General features: G+C 33.9%; 2 protein-coding genes across 4 annotated transcripts; both read right to left on the bottom strand.

Moving 5' to 3' along the window:
• Positions 1 to 1,231: 1,231 nt before the first annotated feature.
• On the bottom strand, positions 1,232 to 12,242 carry LOC136272946 (uncharacterized). 2 transcript variants are annotated; one of them, XM_066076214.1, is made up of 11 exons: positions 12,118 to 12,242; positions 11,652 to 11,714; positions 11,457 to 11,557; positions 11,159 to 11,189; positions 5,657 to 5,710; positions 5,351 to 5,506; positions 5,051 to 5,149; positions 4,830 to 4,928; positions 4,521 to 4,616; positions 1,687 to 1,776; positions 1,232 to 1,426 (listed from the first exon to the last, which is right to left on the bottom strand). In XM_066076214.1, the coding sequence occupies exons 1-7, from the start codon at positions 12,172 to 12,174 to the stop codon at positions 5,054 to 5,056; spliced, it is 558 nt and encodes a 185-aa protein (XP_065932286.1). In that variant the 5' UTR covers positions 12,175 to 12,242; the 3' UTR covers positions 1,232 to 1,426; positions 1,687 to 1,776; positions 4,521 to 4,616; positions 4,830 to 4,928; positions 5,051 to 5,053. The 2 variants fall into 2 exon arrangements, with proteins under 2 accessions (XP_065932286.1, XP_065932287.1); XM_066076215.1 differs by lacking the exons at positions 1,232 to 1,426; positions 11,159 to 11,189; positions 11,457 to 11,557; positions 11,652 to 11,714; positions 12,118 to 12,242 and adding exons at positions 5,858 to 5,888; positions 6,187 to 6,287; positions 6,878 to 7,589 and having other exon boundaries at positions 1,464 to 1,776.
• A 3,048-nt stretch (positions 12,243 to 15,290) lies between these two features.
• On the bottom strand, positions 15,291 to 17,564 carry LOC105327012 (uncharacterized). 2 transcript variants are annotated; one of them, XM_034446029.2, is made up of 2 exons: positions 17,253 to 17,564; positions 15,291 to 16,618 (listed from the first exon to the last, which is right to left on the bottom strand). In XM_034446029.2, exon 2 carries the CDS (start codon positions 16,581 to 16,583, stop codon positions 15,642 to 15,644), a length of 942 nt encoding a protein of 313 aa, XP_034301920.2. In that variant the 5' UTR covers positions 16,584 to 16,618; positions 17,253 to 17,564; the 3' UTR covers positions 15,291 to 15,641. The 2 variants fall into 2 exon arrangements, with proteins under 2 accessions (XP_034301920.2, XP_065932289.1); XM_066076217.1 differs by lacking the exon at positions 17,253 to 17,564 and adding an exon at positions 16,760 to 16,781.
• Positions 17,565 to 26,031: the final 8,467 nt, after the last annotated feature.

Below are 26,031 nucleotides of genomic sequence, written 5' to 3' on the forward strand. Positions count from 1 at the left end.
TGGGCCAATATGGCTATTTAGTAAAAATGTATTAAATCTTTAAAAAAATCTTATCTACTCCCACACGTGGGAAAAAATTGAATACATGGTTATGATGTCCATGAACCCCTCTACCAAAATTGTGAAATTCATGACCCCTTTATTAAGGGTTCAGGACATAGGGTGGGGCCAATATGGCAATATAGTAAAAATGAATTAAACCTTAAAAAATCTTCTTCTCCACTCCCCCCCATGTAGAAAAAAATTGAATACATGGTTATGATGTGGAATTCATGACCCCTGGGTCAGAGGTTCAGGACATGGGGGTGGGAGCAATATGGCAATATAATGTTAATGCATATAATGTTTAAAAATTGTTTACCAGGAAGTCCTCTACTAAAATTATAATTTTCATGTCCCCTGGAGTATGGGTTTTGACTCTAGGGCAGGGCAAAAATGGATATATAGGTGTTAATGCATATAATATTTAAAAAATATCTTCTTTACTCCCACACACCTGAAAGGAAAACTGAATTCATGATTTTGTAGACCAGATCTTTAAGTTTTTCGCCAAAATTATAGGTTTCACAGTTCTTTTTAAAAGATTTCAGGCAGGAAGGAACCTAATTAATAAAATGTATATATGAGTCTCCTCGACAAGTTTGTGTATGAGATATATGCTTCTCAGGTAACCGCTAAGGCCAATTGGCCTCTTGTTTCGAATGGAGTTGAGAAACGATTGATTTGAAATTGATTTTTTTTTTCACAATTGATGCTTCCGACCTCAACTCCAAAATATGCAAATTTTATGCTGAAGCTCGTCCATTGGGTATAACAACAGAAAATACCGAATATCAGAAGAATACCACGAACAACATCAAGCATGCATGACGTTAACACCGAAAAATCTTCAGTTGCATCATTAAAACTTCTCATTTACAAAACCGATCTGAACGCAAATACTTTTTCGATCTCTGCACAAAATAAGCGATTAATAATCTCAACGAGGATACCTGGTGTTTAAAAAACAAACAATGAAAAAATACCACTTTTCCAATCAAATGAAAATCAAACATTTCATCTCGCTTTTTGTTATGTATAGTTATCGTTCGTGGTTCGTTAATACCCATATATAACAGAGAGCGAGATGAAAGGTCTAATTTTAATTAGATCGCCAGTTTTTAAAATTCATGTGCGACTTATCTAGGAATGCAAAAGGTAAAGAAAGTGCATCAGAGCTACAAGCATACAAGCACTTAGGACCTTACCGACCCAGGGGTAGAACTCCGTCAAACCAAGGATCTAGCCGTAGTTATGCCAGAAAATGCACAGGCAACCAAAAAATTGTAATCAGCAAAACATTGTCCAACTTGGTGTCAGCGAGCGATTGCGGTGCAGGGCCCAGGCTTTGTTTCGGACGACCAGAGCACATACCTGCTTCAGCAATCTATATTCAAGAACAGACTACAAAATTATCATCTAAATCATTTATCAACAATTCTGTATGCTCGATCAAAAGTTTTTTCTATTTTCATATAAAAAAACTACAAAAATTTCAATTCAAATCATAATATTATATAAGTATTAGCATATACGTATATGAAAACATTATTATACCCACAATGCTTCATACATGAAAACATAATTACAAGCGAGTAATAAAGTTAATCCCTTTATGTTCTAAAATAAGCTGAACTCCTGGCTCACCCGACGAAGCATCTACAAACAGTCCATCACTACATCCCCGGGTAAAGCGCCAATCACAGATGCAGTCTTTAAAACCCCGTGACATCTCATCTAGTAAAATTTTTGAATGAAATTGTACATTTTTTCTGAATTTTCCTTCCAATCCTACGGCGATTCCATGAATTTTACAACGCCGTGAACACGCCGTGGGGACGCAGCTTGGTGTGACAGGGCCTTAACATATGTATCGGGTACACCATTATTTTGAAAAGAATTACCATATGGGTAATAGAAAATGTTTAAGTTTAGATATCAAAAGTTGAGAAAGTTCCTTGTCTTTTGTATTTTTTAAGCATCGTCAGAACGGTGCCGTAAAATGTTCCTTGAGTGAGTTTTTTGCTCACCTTAGCTGAAAGCTCAAGTGAGCTTTTCTGATCACATTATGTCTTGATTTTAAACATCAGAATATCTAAGGGGAAAATGGATTTTTATTTATACATGATCTACATGTATGATACGACATTGTCCAGATGATTTCAATTATGACTCCATTAAGCAGATTTTATCATATCTATTGTTGCTCAAGTGAGCGATGTGGCCCATGGGCCTCTTGTTTATGAATAAACTTGATTCGAGTAAAATTTTAAGTCTACAATACATTTTACATTTGTTTATTCTATATGCAATAAATGACGAAAAATCATTTTATAATTCGATGTCCCGTGTTTCTTCTGGGTAGAAGCAAACAACATTATTTTCCCATTTGATATCAAATATTTTAAGCACACACTTGTCGCTTTCCAAATGTGTTCTTGACTACATTTACACAATTCGTTACAATGTTTGCATTTTTTAGAAGTAATGTTTTTATTCAATTTGTTCACTAACAAATTATCACATAAAAGATTGTTCAGTAGTTTGTAATATAACTCCGCTAAGGCTTTGTCTTTAATAAGTATTTTAAATTTTCTGTATATTGATTCCCATACATTTTTGAATTCCAACTTAAAGCTATACACGCTATAATTTGCGTCAATTTTGAATGACAGTGAAAACGCATGTGCTTGTCTTCTTATAAAAGTTATCCTTAATCTGTAAATTACAAGGGTGAATTCCATCTCGTTACAAAGATATAGATTTTTAATTGTTTATTTTTCTGCCAGGAAAATATACCTTTTCATGAATATTGATGAAGGAAGAGCAAACCGACCTCATTGCGCATGTCCGCGGAGAACTAGGTGGTCGTTATTGTTTGCCTAATTAAATATCCAACTTGATTTTTAATATGCTTAACAGTTGTTAATTTGAAATACATACATGTATAATGAGTAAAATACGCTTGCCATTCACGATACCCTTACTTCTGCATTAACACTTATAGGATCTATAAATAGCACATAGGGGAAAAACACAGGTCTACGTCATTTTTTTAAAGGAAGTATTCATATCTACTCACAGGCTTGTATTTTTTTCTTTTGTTTGTACTCGTATATCGGACAAATTTATGCTTTACTGAAAATATCCTTTCCTTTGTGAAACTATCACAATTATGAAGATGTTGACCCTTCACCAGTTTTGGTATGATAAGCTAAATTTAGCTGTCGATATCACGTGATAGATTGATATTCACGAGGAGGCATTACTTTCCTGGCAGGAAAATAAATATTTTTTATTGTTTAATATTTGATATATTTGTTACGTGATCGAATTGAGCATTATAATTAACAGAATAAAGGTAACTTTTATTAGTAATCAAACACATACATTTTCCCCTTTATTCAAAATTGACGCAAATTATAGCGTGTATAGCTTTAAAATCTTTTTTTCTAATTTAAATTGGTGTTCGAAATTTACGTGTTATCAATCTAGAATAAAAAGTCTTGGTGTTTTGTTGGGAAGGTTTTGGCATTTGTTTTGTTTGTATATATGGGATTATTTAAAAAATTGTTATATATACATGCACATGTATTATATTTGCGTTCAAATTTCGTTAAATATTTGTTTTATCTATAGTTTATAAATTTTTAGATTTTAAATTTAGATTCCATATCGACAAGGCATTTTCCTTCCTCATTTACATGTATTTTACCTATGATCGTATTTCTTTCGATCCTATATATGTTTTATTCCACATGAAATTAAATATTAGCGCTAGCCTTTTAATATTTTTTATATAATCATTATAATGTTTTTTAAAATGCTAGTTACACATATAAGTTTAAAGATTATTATTGGACCCTCCACCAAGCATCCTTTCGGATGTAGAAGGATGAGGGCCATTCTATGTAATGAGCCTGAGGTATCATGTAACATTTTACTTCGAGCCAGCGAAGCAAACTTTATTTCCAAGAGTCTAAAAATGTCCATATGACGTATGTACTACCTGGGTATTTATCGCATTACTCCACAATGATGTCGAACCATTTTTAAATGAATGTTTGTGACAACCTTACAACATATAGGGTGGGCTACTAAATTCATTATATAACACATATTAAGGGCGGGAATATGATACTTTTTTAAGGCTCAGACTCATAACATAGATGACCCTCATCCTTTACATCATCATCCACCTGAAATAATAATGGACAAACCTTGTCAAACTATGTACCCATATGGACCAAAATTATGGTATCATTTTTTGGTTGGTAAAAATAAATTTTATTATAGTTTTTTAATTTGATATTTAATTAAATGCAAGTTGTTTTCTATACTTGTCTTACCCATGCGTGTAGATTTTTGTGTGTGAGCAAGCGATTATAAAAAAAGGCTCGAACTGCTTTTTCGATAATATCTATATATAATTGATACCCTCAAAATAAAATATAATTTTATTTTAAACTACATATACCTACATTTAAGTACTCTACTACTGCGCGTAGACTTGGGATCAGGGGCGCGGAATGTCTTTGTGCTTTTCCTGATCACCCGTCTGGATCCTTGTCTCCAATCTGTAGAAAAAAAACCCCATAAAATTCATCAAAGTACATGTACATGTATATCAGATAATCTTTGAAAGTATTATTGGTAATTACAAAATGCCGTTAATCAGGTCATGCAATATCCTGCCTTTGTTGATTATAGACCGCAGTTGAAGTTTCAATGACTGAAAATTAACTAAATCGTTGACTACCTTAATTTTTATATTAATATATTCACCTTACCCATGAGTCTTCTATTGCTGCACTGCGTGTAGAATTTGGATCAGGCACTCGGAAAGTCTTGGTGCTCTTCCTGACCCTGTGTCTTCCATCGCGTTCATTCTTAAAAATAATAATTTCAATACACTGTTAATTAGTACGTTTATTAATAAAAACAATTGCAGTTTAAAAATTAAAAATAAAATCAAATTTAAATTTTCTAGTGAATGGACTTTTAACCTTGCCTCTTAGTCTTCTATTGCTGTACTGCGTGCACAATTTGAGACAGGTGCGCGGAATGTCTTAGTACTTTTTCTGACCCCCAGACCTCCATCGCTTTCACCCTTTATCAAAAAAGACAATCAAAATATATATATGTTACATGTCTATCAGTCATTTCTAAAAGTACATGTACCAATAATAGTTTCAAAATAACATTTATAGTCAGGACTTGGAGGATCCTTTCTTCGTTGATTAAAGATTGATTACAGTTAACTGACTGACTGTAAATCAGCTTCACATGTACATGTATAATCTAAGTATACCTTAAATTTCTCCACTTTAAACAGAAGGAGTTTCCTTGGTATAAAATGGCCGTCGTCGTCCTCGCATACATGTACGTCTATCTCTTTGTGTTCTATGGCATCCAACCAGTTTTCTTCATGCAAGTCAATTTCTTTTCTAGTGTTATTATCAGATTCCTGTCAGAAAGGGGAAAAAAACTATAAAATGTCAGTAAAACTTAATACCATGGTCACATTGTCGCAATGTTGCTAAATATTTAGACGTTTTTTTTTCTTTCTTTGAAAATACATTGTACTTAATAAAATGTTAAAAAAAACTGTACTTACTCTAATATTTTTTCCATGTCTCTTCAGAAACCCCAAAATTCGTCCCTGACTCTTCTATCAAATTAAAAAGAGAGATGGTAGCTAATTAAGAATATTTTAAGTTGACTTGGCAGAATAACGATATCTTCATTTCAGAGAGAGAGAGAGAGAGAGAGAGAGAGAGAGAGAGAGAGAGAGAGAGAGAGAGAGATAAATCCTTACCAATCTGTCGACTGGATCTCCAGATTCTCTCCTTAAAAATGAAAAGTAAAAATGGCCAGTGTTAACCGATGTTTCGACTTTCTATTGAAAGGCCCAGCATTGAAAATTACAGGGAATGAAACAATAACCACAATTTTGAAAAATTCAAATCTTGATTGGAAAATTTAATTTCTGAAATTGATTTTCCCATCAAGATTTAAATTTAGATCAAGCAGTCTTATTTAAAAACATATCCTTGCATATCATATAATTGTTAAATATAATTCATGTATTTCACCAATTATTAAAAAACAAATATCTAGATGTACATGTATAAGATAAATCCTTACACAGAGCAAGATGGCGTGTTGTTGTTCATGTCTTTGGGATACATCTTTGTGAAAGAGTCCTGGGTCATTCTATCCAATTTTAAAGCATTCGCATATGCTCTCTGGGTAAAACAAAACAAAAAATATACCTCTTTTGTCCTTTAGATGTGAAAATATTGTCCACAATAAGCTTACGATGCACACTTACATCTACTCTGCTGTTAAATTTCTGCAATTCAGTCCGAGGAAAATTTTGTACAAAGGATGATTCTTGCAGAGAGAAAAAAGAGGTATGATTCTCAGATATGATATCTTGAATTGATAAAAAACGCAACCACCTTTAACAAACAAAGTAAGATAAAGAGACAACTTCTCATGAAAATCTCAGAAATATTATGTATGAAAACCAATAATTGTATAATGTAAGGCAGAACTTTACACATCATAGTTATATCCCAAACACACGTGATTTAAAAACTGCGTTTCCAAAATAATCATAAATTCATGATGAGGATTTTACTATTTCATTCAAGAATTTAACACGAATTTAAAAAAAATGATGAATTAAGTAAAGGCATACAAAATTACGCAAGATTTTTTTAAAATATACCTTGCTGACCAAATTGAATACCCTATTGAGCAATCCAACAAGCTATTGAAAACTCTACCGGTATTCTGTAATTCGCTGTAATACGAGTTAAGGTATACTTACAATCTCTTTGGTTGTTGCTTTGCAATACTCTATTAGTCTCTCCATAATACTTCGCTGTATTCTGCCACTCACTCTTTGTTGTAGTGATAATTGTGAAGTCACTGTATTTGTTACGTTTAATCACGTGGTTTGATTATCATTTACGTCATTAAAAATCGCAGTTGTCGTTCATTACGCTCCTTATAAGAATGCAATAGCGATGTCTGGGATTCTTATCAATCTTCCTTAAATTGTTCGGTTAAGAGGTGTCTGACTACGAAAAGAACATACAATTGTATGGTTCGTGCGTGGATCTAAAATTCTTTTTTTTTTACGCTGGGAGGGGGGTTCAAAAGATAATTTAGTTTGCTTGACCCGTGGGAGGGAATTAAAGGCTCAGAGGCGTATTTCATGTCATTTTATTATATGAATTAATTTATTTAAATTTTCACGGGAGCCCTCCTTATATCAGCTTTCTAAGGTGGTGCTAGAAAAACAAAAACCTCACTCATACTGTACTCCTACCTTGATTGATATGCAGCAATTTTTCGTAGGACCTAATGTATTCAAAAACAATATTTCATATTAAAATCGGTAGACAATGGAATCTAAGTTTCTAATTTCTTCTTCATTTTGCAGCTGTGCGTTACTAGAAAATTATTTTATTCACCCCTTTTTTTTAAAGAATATATAATGTCTATCGCTCTTGTTACTAAAAAGAGTTATGATTAGAGAATTCACTATTTATATAATTTTGAATTTCTTCTTCAAATTTAATGTATTTTTTTTTATATTTGTCAATTTCTCCGGGCAAAAAGGGATTGGGGATTTGACGGGAAATGAAACCGATTTACATAAATGAAATTACAATATTTTATGCAAACTATATATAGTTCTACAGGTAGTACAAATACATCTACACAAACTACACATGTAATTCATGTTGACATTTCATTGCAATTACTAGTACATGTATTTGAACTATTTTGAATTTCAACGGAATGTACTCGTCTTATCGATAAACTTCCAGACTAGTGAATCAGTTAATGTACTTGCATTTTCCAAATGTTCAGAGATTTTGTGGTATATGTATATCCCATTATAGTGTATCGGTCTTTTTAGATGATATTATCAACAGATGTATATATATATATTTATATTACTAGTATATGTATAGTTTATTAACATGCTCTTTTACCCGGGCTCTTTTAAGACTCTGCTATGATGCCATTTCATTAGCAAACATTGAAAGGAAAACGCTAATCATATGTAGATCATTAAATGGACTATTATTTTTTTTAAAAATCTACTGTTTATATAATAAAGTGCTACAAAGGTACCCCAGTATAAACGCTCTTCTCTCTCTCTCTCTCTCTCTCTCTCTCTCTCTCTCTCTCTCATGGGTTACATTCTATTTCATTCGAATAAACCGTTTTTGTCAAATTGCACAAATCGTCGGAAACTCATGTAACTCTTTTCATGTTTCCGATCCAATCAAGGAATATAGTGCTAGTGTTCATCATTTTCTTTTTTTTAAAGATGAAAGCAGCGATGTCAATAAACACCCCGATGACTATGGGAGATTTTCAGATATAATGTAATATTATATAATTACATAATATCCTAGACCTTCTATATTATTTTTCAAACAAATGACAAACAAACAACAGAAATGCTTTAACATATATTTTTTTAAAATGTCACATATAGGTGTATTTAAATTCCGTAACATAAGCTGGTCGCAAGTAGTAAAACAAATTGATAATGAATCAATTCAATTTCAATTTCTTTATTGCAAAAGACATACGTCTTATAGCACTTATAAGGTGAACATTACAAAAATATAGGCAAAAATGGACGGTCAGTCCTTACAAATCTTGCAGTTTGCGTGCACTCATATGTTTAAAGAATAATTTGTATTTGGAGAATGACATGTGTATACAGGTTACTGAAAAATATACACACAAAAATAACACATATATATTATATATATATTGATAGTATTAATAATTAAAATCAGCAAATGAGACAATATAGTTCAAACCATTCTGAGTGTGAGGGCTTTGTAAATGAATTTTCCTAAATTACACAATTCCTCTTTATATTGTTAACACTTAGTAACTGTATTAATTCAGGCACGTAGCATCGTTTTTGAAAGTGGGGGGGGGGCAGACTCATCCAAAAAATCTTGACAGGAAAAAAACAAAAAAAAAAAGAAAAAAAAGGGGAAATTTAAAGTTTCCCAAAATCTTCAAAATCCTAATCCGTGGGAGGGGGGGGGGGGGGCTGGTGTAGTATAACTTCAATTTCACTCCTCATTTTCTTATTTTCATATCAATTTTTTACATACTCCCATAAAAAGTGGGGGGGGGGGGGCAACTCCATGATAATTTATTTTTTATATGTAAATTTTAAAAAATTTGTTGCTGCGACAAAAAGTGGGGGGGGGGGGGGGCCAGGCCCCCCTGATGCTACGTGCCTGTAATTTGTACATGGATGGTTAACACCAGCATTACTTTTTATAACCTTGATCGTAATGCTAAATACACAGGGCATACAAGTATAAAATGACATTCGTCTTCAATGTCTGTAATACAAGTTTTACAAAATCTTTTGTCTCTTGGTATATTTTTATGTCATCCTGTTTCAATAAGCAGATTATGCGTGGACATGTGAGGATGTGAGGAATCAATCATTGGAATCCAAACAACTTTTTAACTCTGTATCGAAAGCTGGGAGATGTTTACTCTGTTTTTTTCTTTGGGACCTGAAATGATATAGGTAATACTTCGTCAAAGTATTTACACATAAAGTAACATTTTTTTGGTGGTAAAAATGAATTTTACTATAGTTTTTTTTCGATATTTGATTAAATGCAAGTTATTGGTCTATATATGCGTGGTCACGATTTTGGCTAGATTTTATTTATGAATTTGCATGGTTTACAATGCTTTAGTAATGCATATCTAATTATCAAATGATCTTCCAAAAATTTGAGTGTTGGTCATCAAATTTAAAGCAAGATACACTACTAGTATACAAACTTTTAATTCTTTGCTACGTTAACAAGGCTCGTGCTTTGTTTATGTTTACATTGGTACAAAAACTTGTAAAACTTCTTTTTTAGGCTGATTTTTTCGGATTTATTTTGATCCTTATACAGACGTTTTACCGGTAACGAATATTTGCTAGTATCGAAAAATATTTAGATTTCAAAAAATCCTCGCTAGGTAATTATAAAACAAAAATAAATATTCTATCAGTGTGTGAAGTTGTTTGACATTTGCACGATTATTAACCGTAATGTTTACAAATTAAAAAGGCGACCCAGATATGAGCTACCGGAAGTGCAAGGCAGAAAAAACGAAAGTGTGAAAACAATTCAGCCTAACTATGAAAATAAGTTTGTTATTGACCCCTATTTAGTGGATAATTAGTAATTATAATCCATTTAATAAGATTATGCATCGTATCAAATAATTATTGAGCTTTGAATGAAATTACGACTTCAAATAGAACCACCTGTAGTTTTCCTAGTTTCGGTTCATTGCGATAGAAGCATTATTTGGCTGGATATATTGATAGATATACGGGGAAAACAAAGGCAAATGACAATTACTTATCATCAATTACTATTATAGAGTGTTTTTATGAAAATTCAATTTCATAGAGTAACGCAAATGAAAACTGGGCAAGTCCAGTTTCAATTTGACGGGAAAACGGTAGGACTAAAATAACGATCATATTATTTGTTTAAATGACATATTCCCACAATTATTTTTCCTTCTTCATTTATAAGTCTATTAACACGTACCTCTAGTATATTTTTGAAATTAATTCGCCTCAAAATATTCAGTCAGAAGTAATACAGGACGCTTGATTCGATACTGGAATACGAATTCGAAACTAGGAAAACTATGGAAGGGGTGTAATTACTATCTCCATAATTCATCCTTTATATTTTCAGAAGTTTGATACTACAGTTTAGAAGGACAAAGAAACGTGATTTAAACAAAAAATAAAAACATTTGGAATTCCTAGCACCCGAAAAACGGACCCTTCTTTATGAGTCATGCGGGTTTTAAAGGTAGCGAGTATTGCAGAAAAAATACATAATCCGCGTCAGTGGGTTATGTATTTTTTCTGCAATGTCGCCACCTTAATAAAAAAACTTTTCATGTGTGAATAAAGTTTAATGTCATGGTCACAGTTCCGCAAGATTGCTAAACATGCACACGTGGTACTTTCTTTGAAAACACATATTGTTCTAGATAAATGTCTAAAATAATGATGAATCCTTACCAATCCGTCGACTGGATCTCCAGATTCTCTCCTTGAAAATAAAAAGTAAAAATGGCCAGTGTTAACCAATGTTTCGACTTTCTATTGAAAGGCCCAGCAATGCACCAATTACAGGGAATGAAACAATAACACCAATTTAAAAGAAATAATTCAAATCTTGATTGGAAAATCAATTTCTGAAGCAATCATATCTAAATCATATCCTTGCATATATTTGTAAAATATAATTAATGTATTTCACCAACTACTAGTATTTAAAAACAAATGTGTAGTTATACATTATAAGATAAATCCTTACCCAGAACAAGATGGCGTGTTGTTGTTCATGTCTTTGGGGATCATCTTTGTGAAAGACTCCTGAGTCATTCTATCCAAGTTTAAAGCACGCGCATAGGCTCTCTGTTTTAAAAAAATAAATAAAATACCTCCTTGGTCATAATTAAGATGTGAAAATATGGTCTAAAATGAGCGTACCATGTATACATGTACTTACGTCCACTCTGCTGTTAAATTTCTGTACTTCAGTCCGAGCAAAATTTAGTACAAATGATGATTCCTGCAGAGGAAAAAAAGTCGTATGATTCTTCGATTTGATATCTTAATTTACCCCCAAAAAAAACCGCAATTACCTTAAAATAGCAAAGTAATATAAAGATACAACTTCTTATGAAAATTTCAGAAATATTATGTATGAAAACCAATAAAAGTGTATATTCACTGTATAAATATCAGGAAAACTAATCACAACATAATTAAATAATTAATTCCGTGAGTAAAATACAGCGTTTACAGCATGATCATTTCAGATTTTTGTGTAAGAAATATGTCTACAATATTACACACTATAGTACTAGCTGTCGCTGAAAATTATTTGTAATTAGTTTGGATGTATTTCACACGAAAAGTTTTGGTAAGTTATATAAAGTATAAAGTTATACAAAGTATAAAATTATACTTACAATATCGACCACTTTGATGGTTGTTTCGCGGCTGCAAAATTGGAAAGACCTTTCCATTATGTAGTGTGTTTTTTGTGAATTGTTCGTACGTTTTCTCCTATAGTTTGTTTACTGTTGAAGGGTAGTGCATTCGTGAATTTTTCTCCTAGAGTTTGTGTTCTGATGAAGGGTAGTGCAAATGCACTACCCTTCATCAGAACACAAACTCTAGGAGAAAAATTAGGTAGTGCAATTGTAAATTGTTCGTACGTTGGGTTGTGCATGGATTTCGTAATCTTAATGCGTTAAGCGGTTATTTGGTTGGACAATCTTGTCTCTTTTGTGTGCTTTTAAAGGAAAACCTTTCATGCGTAAACAAGAATGTATTTTATTTTTCTGCTAACTTATTAAATGTCTTTGCATACCTACACATTTTTCTGCTAATTTATTATATGTCTTTGCATACCCACACTTATAGGATCTCATCGAGTAATAGATATACCGCACAAAAACAAAACGAATGACGAAAGAGTAGTGTATAAATTTGCATTTGTCTTAATTTTTAATTTTTTGGGGGGGTCAAAAACTAAGAAAATATGACATTTTAACAAATCGTTTAAAACAATTTCTATTAATTTCATATATTGAGTAAACTTGGTTAAATATTTCCTTAAACCTTCTAATTTAACGCAAATCTAATATAGTTAATGAAATTAATATTAAGAACGATAACTCCAAAACAAAGAACAATAACTATAAAAAATATATTGGCAAATGCGCAACAAATGAAATACGGTATACATCATAAACGTCTCCTTAAAAAATAATCGTTTGCTCGATGGAATCGGATGATAAACACAGAGAATTTAAATAAGAGAAAACGTGGAAAATTCTCTCTCTCTCTCTCTCTCTCTCTCTCTCTCTCTCTCTCTCTCTCTCTCTCTCTCTCTCTCTCTCTCTCTCTCTCTCTCATGCATGTGGGGGTTTTTTCCACAAAATATTGACGACGAATTCGTTAATGACAAAATGATTGACCCCTTTTTCGCAACAAACGATACTGGTACGTCCGATTATTCCAAAAGATTAACTTCTTGAAGGAAAAGAACACTTGAAGAGGCAAATCCTGGGAACAATCGATAAAAAGGTTCTAAACAGCTACCGATGAAGATATTAAAATGTTTCAGGACAGCTGGCAGATTCAATAAAACGTAGCACAAAAAGGGATGTTAAAACCATACAAAGTACGTAATTTAACATATTTTTAAATTTTAAAAACTTAGAGAAAAATTCCATCGTTAAATTTATATTTTGTGTATTTTTAATATCTGTTTTAAAGAAACTTTAATCAAAATTATGACAAAATATAAACAAAACATACGTAAGTGGAAATCGGAGAGGGGTCTTAACAAAATAGAAAACTGATCATCCTGACAAATGGACGAATTTAGAAATACAAGAAATCACTGTATACGCACTGTACGTAATGCTCGCGATGATTATTATAAAAAGCTGTCAAAAAATATATCCGAGTGTAACGACTCAAGGAAGTGGTGGAATATGGTAAATAAAATATCCAACACTCAGATTCGCAATGACTTACCTCCCTTGGAGGTTAATGGCAATGTAGTCGATAACAATTTTGAAAAAGCAACTGCTTTTAACATCTTTTTTTACAAATCGGTCAAATATCGACGATTCATCAGCGACTCTTCCAAATACTAGCAATAACAACGCTTCTAACCATTTATATACAGAAATAATACTTTCTGACGACGAAGTAAAAAATGTTCTTCTTTCATTACATACGTCTAAGGCTACTGGGCCAGACCTCTTAAATCCTCGACTTCTTAAGGAAGCTGCGTCAATTTTAAGTTTTCCATAACGCAAATTATTCAACAAATCACTTCAAAATTCACATTTTCCTACGGAATGGAAACAAGCTAACGTAACACCTGTTCACAAAAAGGGTAAACGTAATGATATTAACAATTACAGACCGATTAAAAGATGCGTTCACAACCATATTTATAGTAACTTTGTAGAAACAAAATTCTTGTGCAACAATCAGTCAGGTTTTATCTCCGGTGACTCAACAGTCAATCAATTATTAGACATATCTAACGATATAGGTAGAGCCTTAGACTCGGGAAGGGAGGAGCGTGCCGTGTTTTGTGATATAAGCAAAGCGTTCGACAGGGTTTGGCATAAGGGTTTGCTTTATAAACTTCAACAAGCCGGGATAGGAGGTAAACGTTATCTGTCGTTCGAAAATTATCTCCAGAGCCGTAAACAAAGAGTTGTAATAAACTCATCAGCATCGGGTTGGTGCGACGTGAAGGCTGGTGTACCCCAAGGCTCAATATTGGGTCCATTGTTATTTCTTTTATATATAAATGATATAGTGTTTGACATAAGATCCACTATCAAATTATTTGCGGGTGACACCACCTTATACATTATTGTCGATAACCCGGTCATCGCAAGTAAGACACTATAAATAGCGACCTTGACAAAATCCACAAATGGTCTAATCAATGGTTAGTTACCTTTAATCCTCAGAAAACTGAAAGCTTAACAATTAGTACCAAACGAAACCGAACTCTACATCCAGACTTGTACTTGAATGGACAAAAGATAAGTGAAGTGTCACATCATAAACACTTAGGATTACATTTTTCTGACAACTTTATATATATCACCTACCCAGAAATCTGCAGCCATAATAATTCAAAATAACATTCTGAAACAAATGCAATGTAGAGTCGGGGGTGGGGGGGTATGATAACGCGCTTTTTGGTCAGGTAAAATCCGATGCTCGATACTCAAAGTGTAATTATAATTAAAACATGATACCAAATCTGGATGTCTACATCATACATTTCTATTACGAATTGTAAAGTTGTGAACAAAGAAAATATATATTATATGTACTGCCTGTTGTCTCAGTAGATGGTTGTTAGCATCGATTTAGGTAAGATTCATGTGTACAAACCGTGGGGAACAAAACTCAAATTCAAACTTTCGGTGAAGATACCGGGTATATCGATCTAAACTTTCTCTATATAATATAACATGATGGTATAAGTTTTTTCATTTGTACGAAATATTTCCTTGGTATTGTCATATTAATATCAAGTAGTAAAAATTCCATAATTGATTTATGTTACAGAGTATTAAATAACAAAGGTATACACTGTGCTTTTCTTACTTTATTTCTACTTGGACCATCCTATCACTCAATCTACGTCTTCAAACATACACTGTACCTTATCGACAAACTATACATACAACACTCCATCGGCTCTAAGATAGAGGTATCTCTCACGTGTTCACATGAAAAACTGAATAAAAAATCAGTTCTTGTCACGAGAGGAACTTCTAACTAATTCACATTAGAAACTGCTAACTAATGGTCTAAAATAGTGGCCATTCTAATGATCTAAACACCCGAAGATATGTGATTTTTTAGACATTTTCTTGTCTTGTCTCTCGAACCCGAGGCGTGCTAGAAGTTTCGGGGAAACCAAATGCTACTGAGGAAACGGTCAGTCGTAATTGAAACGGTTTTCCAAGTTGTATGTTTCACCCGATAATCCCCCATCCTCTAGCTTGTCTTTGTTGTCGTTGTCTTCTCGAGTTTCGTCCATGTTTGCTTCGTGATGCTCATAAAAATCATAGGATACCATGGCAATTACAATGACGTTTTTCAAGGAAAATATGGAGACGCCATGATTTAGACCATGCCACAGAATCATTCTCATGATAAGGAGAGGAAGGTTGATGATGTAAGCGAGCAGAATTTTGTGTAGCATCACCAGACGACGTGGAAGTTTGGCGTGGCCAAATTTTGTGTTGGTAAGAGTTAGTAAAGGAATTGTTGGAATTACGAAATTAAGACAGGCTATGGCTACTATTGCTTCTACAAGACCTGGTGGGAAGGCGTCACGGTCTTCTTTGATAAACAGTGGTTCCATACTATCCACACAGTCCATGATGTCGAAAATGACTGTCCCTGTTAATTCCTCGATGTACGCTCTTCTCTCGGAACCTGGTTTAGCGTCATGGAGCGATGAGAGATGGAGAAGAAATACTACTCCGGCGAGGGCTAGCGAAGTTTTGAGGGTGTTCGGACCAAAAAAGTCGTTTTCATCTAGGTCGTCTGCAAAGTCAATGAAAATGATTCCAGCTTTAGTCGCGACAATGGTCGAAAATAAAAACCATGAACACATGCCGAGCCAGCTTCCGGCTTTCTCCATCGTAGAGTCGGATCTGGAACCCCTTAGATTATGGTAGGAAACCAAAAATGACGCAATGAACAGGCAAAAAATGATGACGTCTGCCACCAGAAAACCTAACCAGCTGATGTCTTTATGTACCACGAGATAGTAGTCCACACAACTTGTATGAAGGATGTAGACCAGCAAGCAGATGATCCGAACAGGTAGGTGCTTTACAGTACGACAGCACTTGATGAAACAGTTCGCCATTTTCCCCTTCTCTTTCACAGCCACAAAATCTTAAGCTACAAAACACCAAAAAGCATATACATATACTATCACATCAGCTGTATTACCAGTTTGAGGGCACTTTTCCCCAGTCATGATACGATAGTAAGTGAATTTCGCGAACTATCCACTTGTTTTAATTGTTCCCATTAAATAACCTTTCCTGTGGGGAATGACATCATCCTAACATAAACATGTATTTGTTTGGGAAACTCTCCATTAACGTGCACCAAGTTTGTTTGCAGCACTTGAAATGAAAATTGATTGGAAAAAATAAAGTATTGCTCAATCTAATTTATAAGGCCGGTGATGAAGATCAAGTTGTGCGTGGGTGTTGTTTTTTTTTGAAAGAAAAGAAGTAAAATAGGCCAGTCACGTCAATAATGTCTTTAAAAACACACACAACCTGAGATTCTTAAATTGCATGGCGTTTCAGGCTTTTTAAAACTACCACACGCTGTCAGGAAATGGATTTTTTTTAACATATCACTTTGCTGGGGTTAAAAAACGCGAGATTTAAAGAAGAGATTAAACTAAAGTGAAGCAACCTTATCTCATCGGAAGAATTTTCAGTTAACCATGCACTTTCACGATCGAAAAACTCAGCGCACTTGTATTTCAATATTTACCTGTGTCGTTGTGTATACATACCTTTCAGAACGTGTACGTTTCACAGGTTCACAACATCGCTCTTTGCCACTGGCCACAGCAAATTTTATAACGGTCCATTAACAGTTACTCAGCATGGGGAGGCAAATGCTTGCTTTCTTCCCGAAATAAAGTGACACTAAAGTAGAAAAACCCGTTAATTTAAACTGAGGGCTTGGAACCTGTGTGGCTATATATTTAGAATCACAACTACACGGTTCAATAATTACCACGTCACAGAGTATAGAAGTCGCCGTAATTGGGGTATATAACCGGACGGATTATTGGTATGTTCGCGGGAGCTTACAAGCTACGTACACGTACACTGCTTGGTCAGAAATATCTGCTGCTCGAGATCGGTGGAGATCTGCCTGCATTATTGTTATGATTGAATATAATGCAAATGCGCCAGAATATTATTAATATTTGACTGTTTTTGTCTCACACTGATTCTAATGACAATCCCACAGGAAATTCAGGTCAATAACCTTTACTGTAAAATTAATCTGTTGATGATGGGATTAATAAGGAACATCTTCAGTTGACAAATCTACAACTCTCTTCTCCTAAGCAGAGCCAAACACAGTTAACGTTAAGGATTAATTAGTGTCAATATGGACCATTATTTATTTAAGCCAGAATAGAGGTCTTTATGGAAAATATCAATGATCCGTAAACAAGCGCAACATTTTTAGTTGCTGTAACTAATTTTGAATTCCGTTGTTTGAACATAATAGAACATTTCTCGTTATGTCACAAATCAATGAGATAATTCTATCCTTATGTCCAGGAAACACCGTCAACGTTTATTGCTCTCCGACATGAAAGAGTTTTATTTCAGAAGAAATAGTTATATATTGCCCTTCCGAAAATGTTACATCACGCTCGTCGAATTCGAATTTCAAAGAGCAAGTTGATAAGCAAACGTAAACAGTTCCACGAAAATCAAAATATCAGGCCAATGTCTGTTATTCATTCAATTTAAATTCATGTGAAAAATTCGGTAATTCAACTCGAGCGTAAACGCACTTAAAAACAACGAACGTCAACCTTGACCGGGAAACAGAAAAGTTTTAGCAATATCTCCCCAACAGCAGCGTTAATGTACTTTATTATCAGTATCAAGATTGCTGGATGCCCAACAAATTAACCATCAGATCTACCTAAAATTTTAGATATGAATTGTTATAAAGCTATCAATTATAATTTCATTTTTAAAAAAACCCATATATTTACCCTTTAAAAGTTGAGTATTTTCCTATATTTTGAAACGCCCCCCCCCCTCCACTTTTTTGCGCAGCAAAGAGTTTTCTAAAATCTATATTTAAAAAAATTGAATTAACATAGAGTTGACCCCCCACGTTTATGGGACCATGTAAGAAATTGAATTGGAAATAAGGGAATAATCAGTGAAATTGAAGTAAAAGGTAAACTACCCCCCCCCCCCCCCGGGGATTAGAATTTTTAGATTTTTGGAAAAGTAACCTGTAGCCTTTTTGGGGGTTTTTTGTCAAGAAGTTTTGGATGAGTCTGCCCCCCCCCCCCTCACACACTTTCAAAAACGATGCTACGTGCCTGGTACCATAAGAATTCAACTAGTTTTGTCTGGTCTCTATACAAGAGTAAAACTGCACAGCATGTATTTGGTCGCTGCTAGTCTTCTTAATTGATGTGAGTAGTATGCATGCATAGACTTTGAATAAGAGGGAAAACGATGGCAACATGGACACATTGATTATCTTCTGATATATTTTTGTACCCCTTCAAACTTTCACAATAGAATAAAATATTATTTTGGGAACAGACGAACCATCCTTGGCTTTGTGGGCTTGCTGTAAAAGCTGACTCGGAATCCTCCACTTTCGGTTCTAATAAAGTGGTGTAAATTGATGTGTCACTTTCAACACAGATTCTATTTTATTATTTCAATTTTAGAATCAATAACAGAATTGAGATCCAGTTTCGATTTAAATTTTGTTCACGTTTAAGTGAGGCGATGCGCTTTTTTATACAATTTTTTAAACTTCAACAAACAACACAAAGAATTGTATTAAGCTTAGATGGGACGAGAATGCTTTACATTTTTGATCTTGGCAGGCCCAGTATTCCACTTCACATCACTATTTCCTTTTGTTACATAATAACTGGGACCAAAAGTGACACTGCCCCAGGGCCCGATAAACATGTGGTTGCTTTTTAGCTCACCTGAACCGAAGGTTCAAGTGAGCTTTTCTGATCACCCGTTGTCCGTCCGTCCGTCCGTCCGTCCGTCTGTCTGTCTGTCCGTCCGTCTGTAAACTTTTCACATTTTCAACTTCTTCTCAAAAACCACTGGGCCAAATTTAACCAAATTTGGTACAAAGCATCCTTATGGAAAGGGGGTTATAAATTGTTAAAATAAAGGGCACAGCCCTTTTCAAAAGGGAGATAATTGCGAAACAGTAAGTTTAGGGTGCATGTCTTTAAAAATCTTCTTCTCAAGAACCACAGCACCAGAAATGCCAATATTTACACAAAAGCTTGTATATATAGTGAAGATTCTAAATTGTAAAAATCGTGACCCTCGGACCAAAACTGGGGCCCCAGGCGGGGTTCAAAGTTTAACATAGAAATACATAGGAAAATGTTTAAAAAATCTTCTTCTCAAGAACCACTGCACCAGAAATGCCAATATTTACACAAAAGCTTTCATATATAGTGAAGATTCTAAATTGTAAAAATGGTGACCCTCGGACCAAAACTGGGGCCCCAGGCGGGGTTCAAAGTTTAACATAGAACAACATATGGAAAATTTTTTTAAAATCTTCTTCTCAAGAACCACTGCACCAGAAATGCCAATATTTACACAAAAGCTTGTATACATAGTGAAGATTCTAAATTGTAAAAATCGTGACCCTCGGACCAAAACTGGGGCCCCAGGCGGGGTTCAAAGTTTAACATAGAAATACATAGGAAAATGTTTAAAAATCTTCTTCTCAAGAACCACTGCACCAGAAATGCCAATATTTACACAAAAGCTTGTATATATAGTGAAGATTTTAAATTGTAAAAATCGTGCCCCTCGGACCAAGACTGGGGCCCCAGGCGGGGTTCAAAGTTTAACATAGAAATACCTTAGGAAAATGTTTAAAAAATGTTGTTCTCAAGAACCACTGCACCAGAAATGCCAATATTTACACAAAAGCTTGTATGTATAATGAAGATTCTAAATTGTAGAAATCGTGACCCTCGGACCAAGACTGGGGCCCCAGGCGGGGTTCAAAGTTTAACATAGAACTACATATGAAAAATGTTTAAAAATTTTCTTCTCAAGAACCACTTCACCAAAAATGCCAATACATACACAAAAGGTTGTATACATAGTGAAGATTGTAAAAATCGTGACCCCCAAACAAAAATTGGGGCCCCAGTAGGGGTTTAGATTTTAACATATGTAGGAAAATGTTTTAAAATCTTCTTCTCAAGAACTATAGTGCAACTGTTTGGGATATTACTATGCATACATGTACATCCTAAAATAATGTAGATTCAAAAAATTGTAACTCCCGGACAATTGATGGGCACCAAGAGGGGTTCAAAATTTAAACATTTTAAAAAACATAAAGGAAAAGTTTAAAAATTTTCTTCTCAAGAACTGCAATGTTTTAGTTTGTGGAATTTCTATGCATGCATCCTTTGCTTATGTAGATTCCTAATTGGTAAAATTGTGACCCCCGGACCAATACTGGGGCCCTAAGATGGGGTCAAAATTTATTAAAGAAATATAAAGGTAACATGTTAAAAAATCTTCTTCTCGAGAACTACAATGCTTCAATTTGTGAGATTACTATCATGCATACAACCTTGTATAATGAAGGTTCGACAGTTTTAAAATAGTGACCCCTGGACTAATACTAGAGACCCAAGATGGGTTTAAAGTTAAATGTAGAAGTACCGGTATATATGGAAAATGTTTAAAAATCTTCTTTTCGAGAACTACAATGCATCAATTTGTCAGATAACTACGTCAGCACCCTCAAATAGTGTAGATTCGAAATTATAAAAGCCGTGATCTCAATCTAATACTGGGGCCCCAAGAGGTGTTCAAAGTTTAGCATAGAAATATAGAGGGAAAATGTTGAAAAATCTTTTTCTAGGGAACTATAATGCTTCAGCTTGTGAGATAACTAGGCAAGCATCCTTAAATAATGTAGATTCCAAATAATTAAAACTTTAGCACTGGACTAATAATGTGGCCCCAAGAGGGGTTCAAAGTTTAACATAGAAGGATATATTGAAAATGTTTTTAAAAAGTTTTTCTCGAGAACTATAATGCTACAGTTTGTGAGATTACTATGCAAGGATCCTCAAATTGTGTAAACTCTAATGTAGTGGAACCAAGAGTTATCTTTCTTGTGTTCTGTACAGTCTGAGAGTTATTCCTCTTGAAGTGGAACTCTGCTATGTTCAGTTGTTCAGGTTGTGTACGTGCGGTCCCACCGCAGTGCTTCACATTTTCATTCCTATGTTACTATTTATGTTGTTCAAGCCAACCATAAACCCTGGACCATAACTGGGTCCCCAGAAAGGGGTTCAATGTTTAAAATAGAAAAAGCGTATGCTACGAAATGTAATGTTACAAGGAACTGCTGTTCAGGTGAGCGATGTGGCCCATGGGCCTCTTGTTTCATATTCAATTTTCCCCTGGCTAACTTACAATAGATTAAGTACCTTCCGTGAAATATGGCCATGAATTGTAGGGAGGTTTATAAGTGCTTAATTTTCTGTTCAATTGATCGCACGCAAACCTAAAATGCACTGAAGCATGGGGGAAAATAGTGATAAAAATACAGATTCTTACAAAAGATAGATGTATGTTACAAGTTCGCAGCAGAAAGAAACGAGAAAACCCGACATGCATTTAAACTCTTACAGCAGTGAAGTTTGTTGATGTTTTTAATTTTTCGTTTTTTGTAACTTGTAATTTAAACATGTACATTTTTATGCCTTCATAACCCGCATGGATCATCAAAGGAAGTACTTTATTGTTTATATTTACATCCTCCTTTTTTAAAGTTCACTAAATTACTGTTAATGTATATCAGTACGTTAGCTTAAAAAACAGCTTTCTATTGGAATTTGAGTTTGACATCATCTTGATTACTTCCTGCAGTCCGTGATTTTTTTTATGTTGCTGCCAGTGTAGGTTTCAACCAATCGATAAACGGGGCGTGTAGATTTCAGTCCTGTCAGTTTCTACAACTGTTAATTAACCAAAGTTTCCGTAAGAAATAGAGGTTATAATACTCGGTAGGTGTAAATATATTTGTATGAGTGCACTCATGTGTGATAGGTTTTGCTGGTGACTATCAGGGATGGGGTAATGGCAATTTGTAATGGTAATTGAGTGTAATTAAGTACAAATTTTTATGTAATTGAAAGTAATGTGTAATTGGCCAAAGTTTCAATTACATGTAATGGTAATTTAATTAATTACTTTCAAAAAAGGCATGTAATTCCAATTACTTTTCAATTACTTTCAATACACACTGATGTACAATATGAATATGAAGCTGTCCACTACCCATTGTTCCCCACACTATCAATGGTACAAAATCAAGTTAGGAAGAGTAGTTATATCATATGAAATATTTTTCAGAATGAATTTTTTCAGTGATTCAATATTTAATCATAAGTTTGATAATTAAAAAATTTAATTAGGTACATGTATTTGATGATTTGCTTGATCTCTTTTTTCTTAAAAAATACTTATTTCCCTTCTTATTAGAAAAATTAGTGTGTCAATTATCATTGAGTTAGGTTAAAACATCACTGTTTAATTTATAAACAAAATCAGTGTTATTGAAATTATATAAACTATCAAGTCATGCTTTGTAATTGATAGCCTAAAAATACATAGAGCTAAAATGCATGGCTTCAAATGGGTTTAAAGTTTTTGAAGCCTAACATGTCCACAGGGTGTGTTCCCTTATTGCAAACATTTGATAATTACATGTAGGTACAGAACAACAGGTGTGAATTGTGTTTGTCACTGACAATATATTTTTTTCCTAATGCGTTTTAAATATTCGGATCAATGAATTCGAAATAAATCCCACGATGATCGAAAGCATTCTTTTAAATGACAAACCAGGAAGACCATTAATATACGGAAATCCCCCAAACTATTGCAACAGCGTATATAAATCTAATATAAATGCAGTATCCCAGTTGCAATCGTTATACTTGAAGGAACATTAACTAAACAGGTAAGAGCGCCATCTTGTATATTTTTCTTCACAGTTCTATCATAAAGCTTTACGTGTACAGAACTTTTCCTCATAGTGGCGTCGGAAGCTAATTGGGGGTGGGGGGTGGGGCTAAACCTTATCAGAATTCTTGAAAGGCTATAAAAAAGGATTATGGGTATGGTTATGTATAACTTTGCAAAAAAGGCTTAGTTTCTAGCATGTGTTCGACTTGAATATGACCAAAAATATTATTTTTGGAAAAAAAATCAAGTTTTTAAATTGTACCGCTATTCATGAAAATAAACGTTCCTGAAGTATACGAAATCAGGACCCTTAGATCGAAGCTAAACCAATTGTGCTTCAGAGATAGATACACCAAATTTTGGCGGATTAAATATATGTTTACTGCATTATTTGGGGGGGGTGTCTAAAAAAATTGCAATTATTTACGAGTTTTTGATCAAAAATCTTGTTTTTAACAACGTTAACAACGTTGATAAGGTTGATACTTTGTCAACTTTATCTATTAGTCTATCAAAACCGAATATGAATTTTACAATTTTTAATTTGAGATTGCTAAAATATTGCACAATAATATCATTTTAAAGCTGTGATATGATGTTCTCTCATCGACATTAAAATCGCAATCTTTCTGACACCAGCTAAAGACTATTTCTATGCATTGTTTTTTTTTCCTTACAGTACAAACCATGCATGCATGTAGGTATTACTAGTCTATACGTGTACATAGTTCTATAGAAATTTTAAAAATCTTTTCTTAAGCGGAATCGGAAGTAATCTAATGTGCAGGATACTTAGAGCTCTTTTGAAAATAGAGCTATATCTTAAAAACAGAAGGATTATATATTATACTTTTCCCTGAGATATTTATCATGCGTGGATCTAGAGGGGGCGGGGGTCATGGAATCCAGAATTTACATATATAATTACCAAAAATATGCCACAAGCCCACCCATCCCGGCAAACTCAATTAACCGTCGGTCCCTCCCGGAAAAAAATTCTGAATCTGCGCATGTTTATGTACATGTAGCACACTTTCTTAAATTATTTGATATTCATAAATACCTCTAGGTTCGTACAATGCTTAATCAATAAAATGAACAAAATTTTCTCCTTGGTAAAGTCCCATCCAGCTTGTGAGGTTTCAATATAAAGCTACAAAAGAAAAGTTTACGGGGATTTTTTCATTGCAACTGACATAAGTATTGCGGATGAGAAATTATAATATGAGCACTGTGTCGGATAATTATGCCAGTGCCAAGCTTAAGATGCAGTTTGGTAAAAATTCAGATAAATGAAGAGATAGACAATTGTCTAGAGAGTATAGATCTATAACCACTGAACATTGCCTTTAGTGTGTCTCACCTGGCAGGTGAAATATTTACCTTTAAAAAATAATATCCCATAGGAAAACAACAATTCTCATAGGAGAAACAAATCCTTCAGGAAATATTAAAAATCTTTTAGAATTTTTTAAAAATCCTTTAGGAATTAAATACCCTATATACTCGTATAGATGAAAAGTATTTCCTGCAGGAATTTATTTCAGACAGGCAGTATTCTTATAGGAAATTAAGATTTCCCATCGAATTTTAAACTCCTATGGAAGTATAATTCAAACCCGATCGATGGGAATTTAAATTCCAATAGGGAGTTCTTTTTATTCCGGTAGGAAAATCCAAATATCCTGTAGGAAAATTGTTTTTCCTATAAAAAATATTTTCCTGTAGGAATATATTTTTTTAAAGATAAATATCAAACCTGATTGGTAAGAAACATTAAAAACAAAGGTGGTTGTAAATTCCTAAATCAATGGTCTATTATATAGCATATTTGAACTTTTCGATATATGCAGTTTAGATGGGTGCAAATTATTTTATACTTTAGTATTTGAGATTCGGGGCCCTATTTGGAATACATTATTCGTTATTAGACGATTTAAAACCTATATCCGTGTAAACACAATTGGAATGTGGCCATTTTTAGTCTTTAAAATTCATAAATGTTATTATTTAAACAATAAACAGGTATCTTTGTTGTTTCATGCGGAATATGAAGGTAGCGACATTACAGAAAATACCGTAATCCACGTTAGCGGGTTATATAAATGGGTTGTGCTTGTCACCTAGTCATGTTGTCAATTTTGTATTTCGTTCATTAAAAGCTTATTATAACAATTTAATTGAATTGGTCCATTCCGGCGATTACGACATGCCTTTTCTTGCAACAAGCATTTGCCATATAAGGTCATGTCAAAATTCGACAAAACTTGTACATACTTTACATTTGTTGATTTGTAATATGTCAAATGTACTATTTCCGAGCATGCATGAAGATATCATAACGCCTCCAGTACTATTTTATAAAAGCCCACCAAGGGTTATATGGAGTGTTATGATATTTAATTTATTTAGATCCTCGAGATCTTTCTAACATGCCTACACCTGGCGGGTGCCCTAGCCACGGTGTTACCGGAATGTCTCCTCCTCTACATGGGGAGTAGCCCGTGTCCCAGTCTGTATAAAAAGAGG

Source organism: Magallana gigas, chromosome 2 (assembly GCF_963853765.1).
Source record: "Magallana gigas chromosome 2, xbMagGiga1.1, whole genome shotgun sequence".
In the NCBI taxonomy this organism is placed as follows: domain Eukaryota; kingdom Metazoa; phylum Mollusca; class Bivalvia; order Ostreida; family Ostreidae; genus Magallana; species Magallana gigas.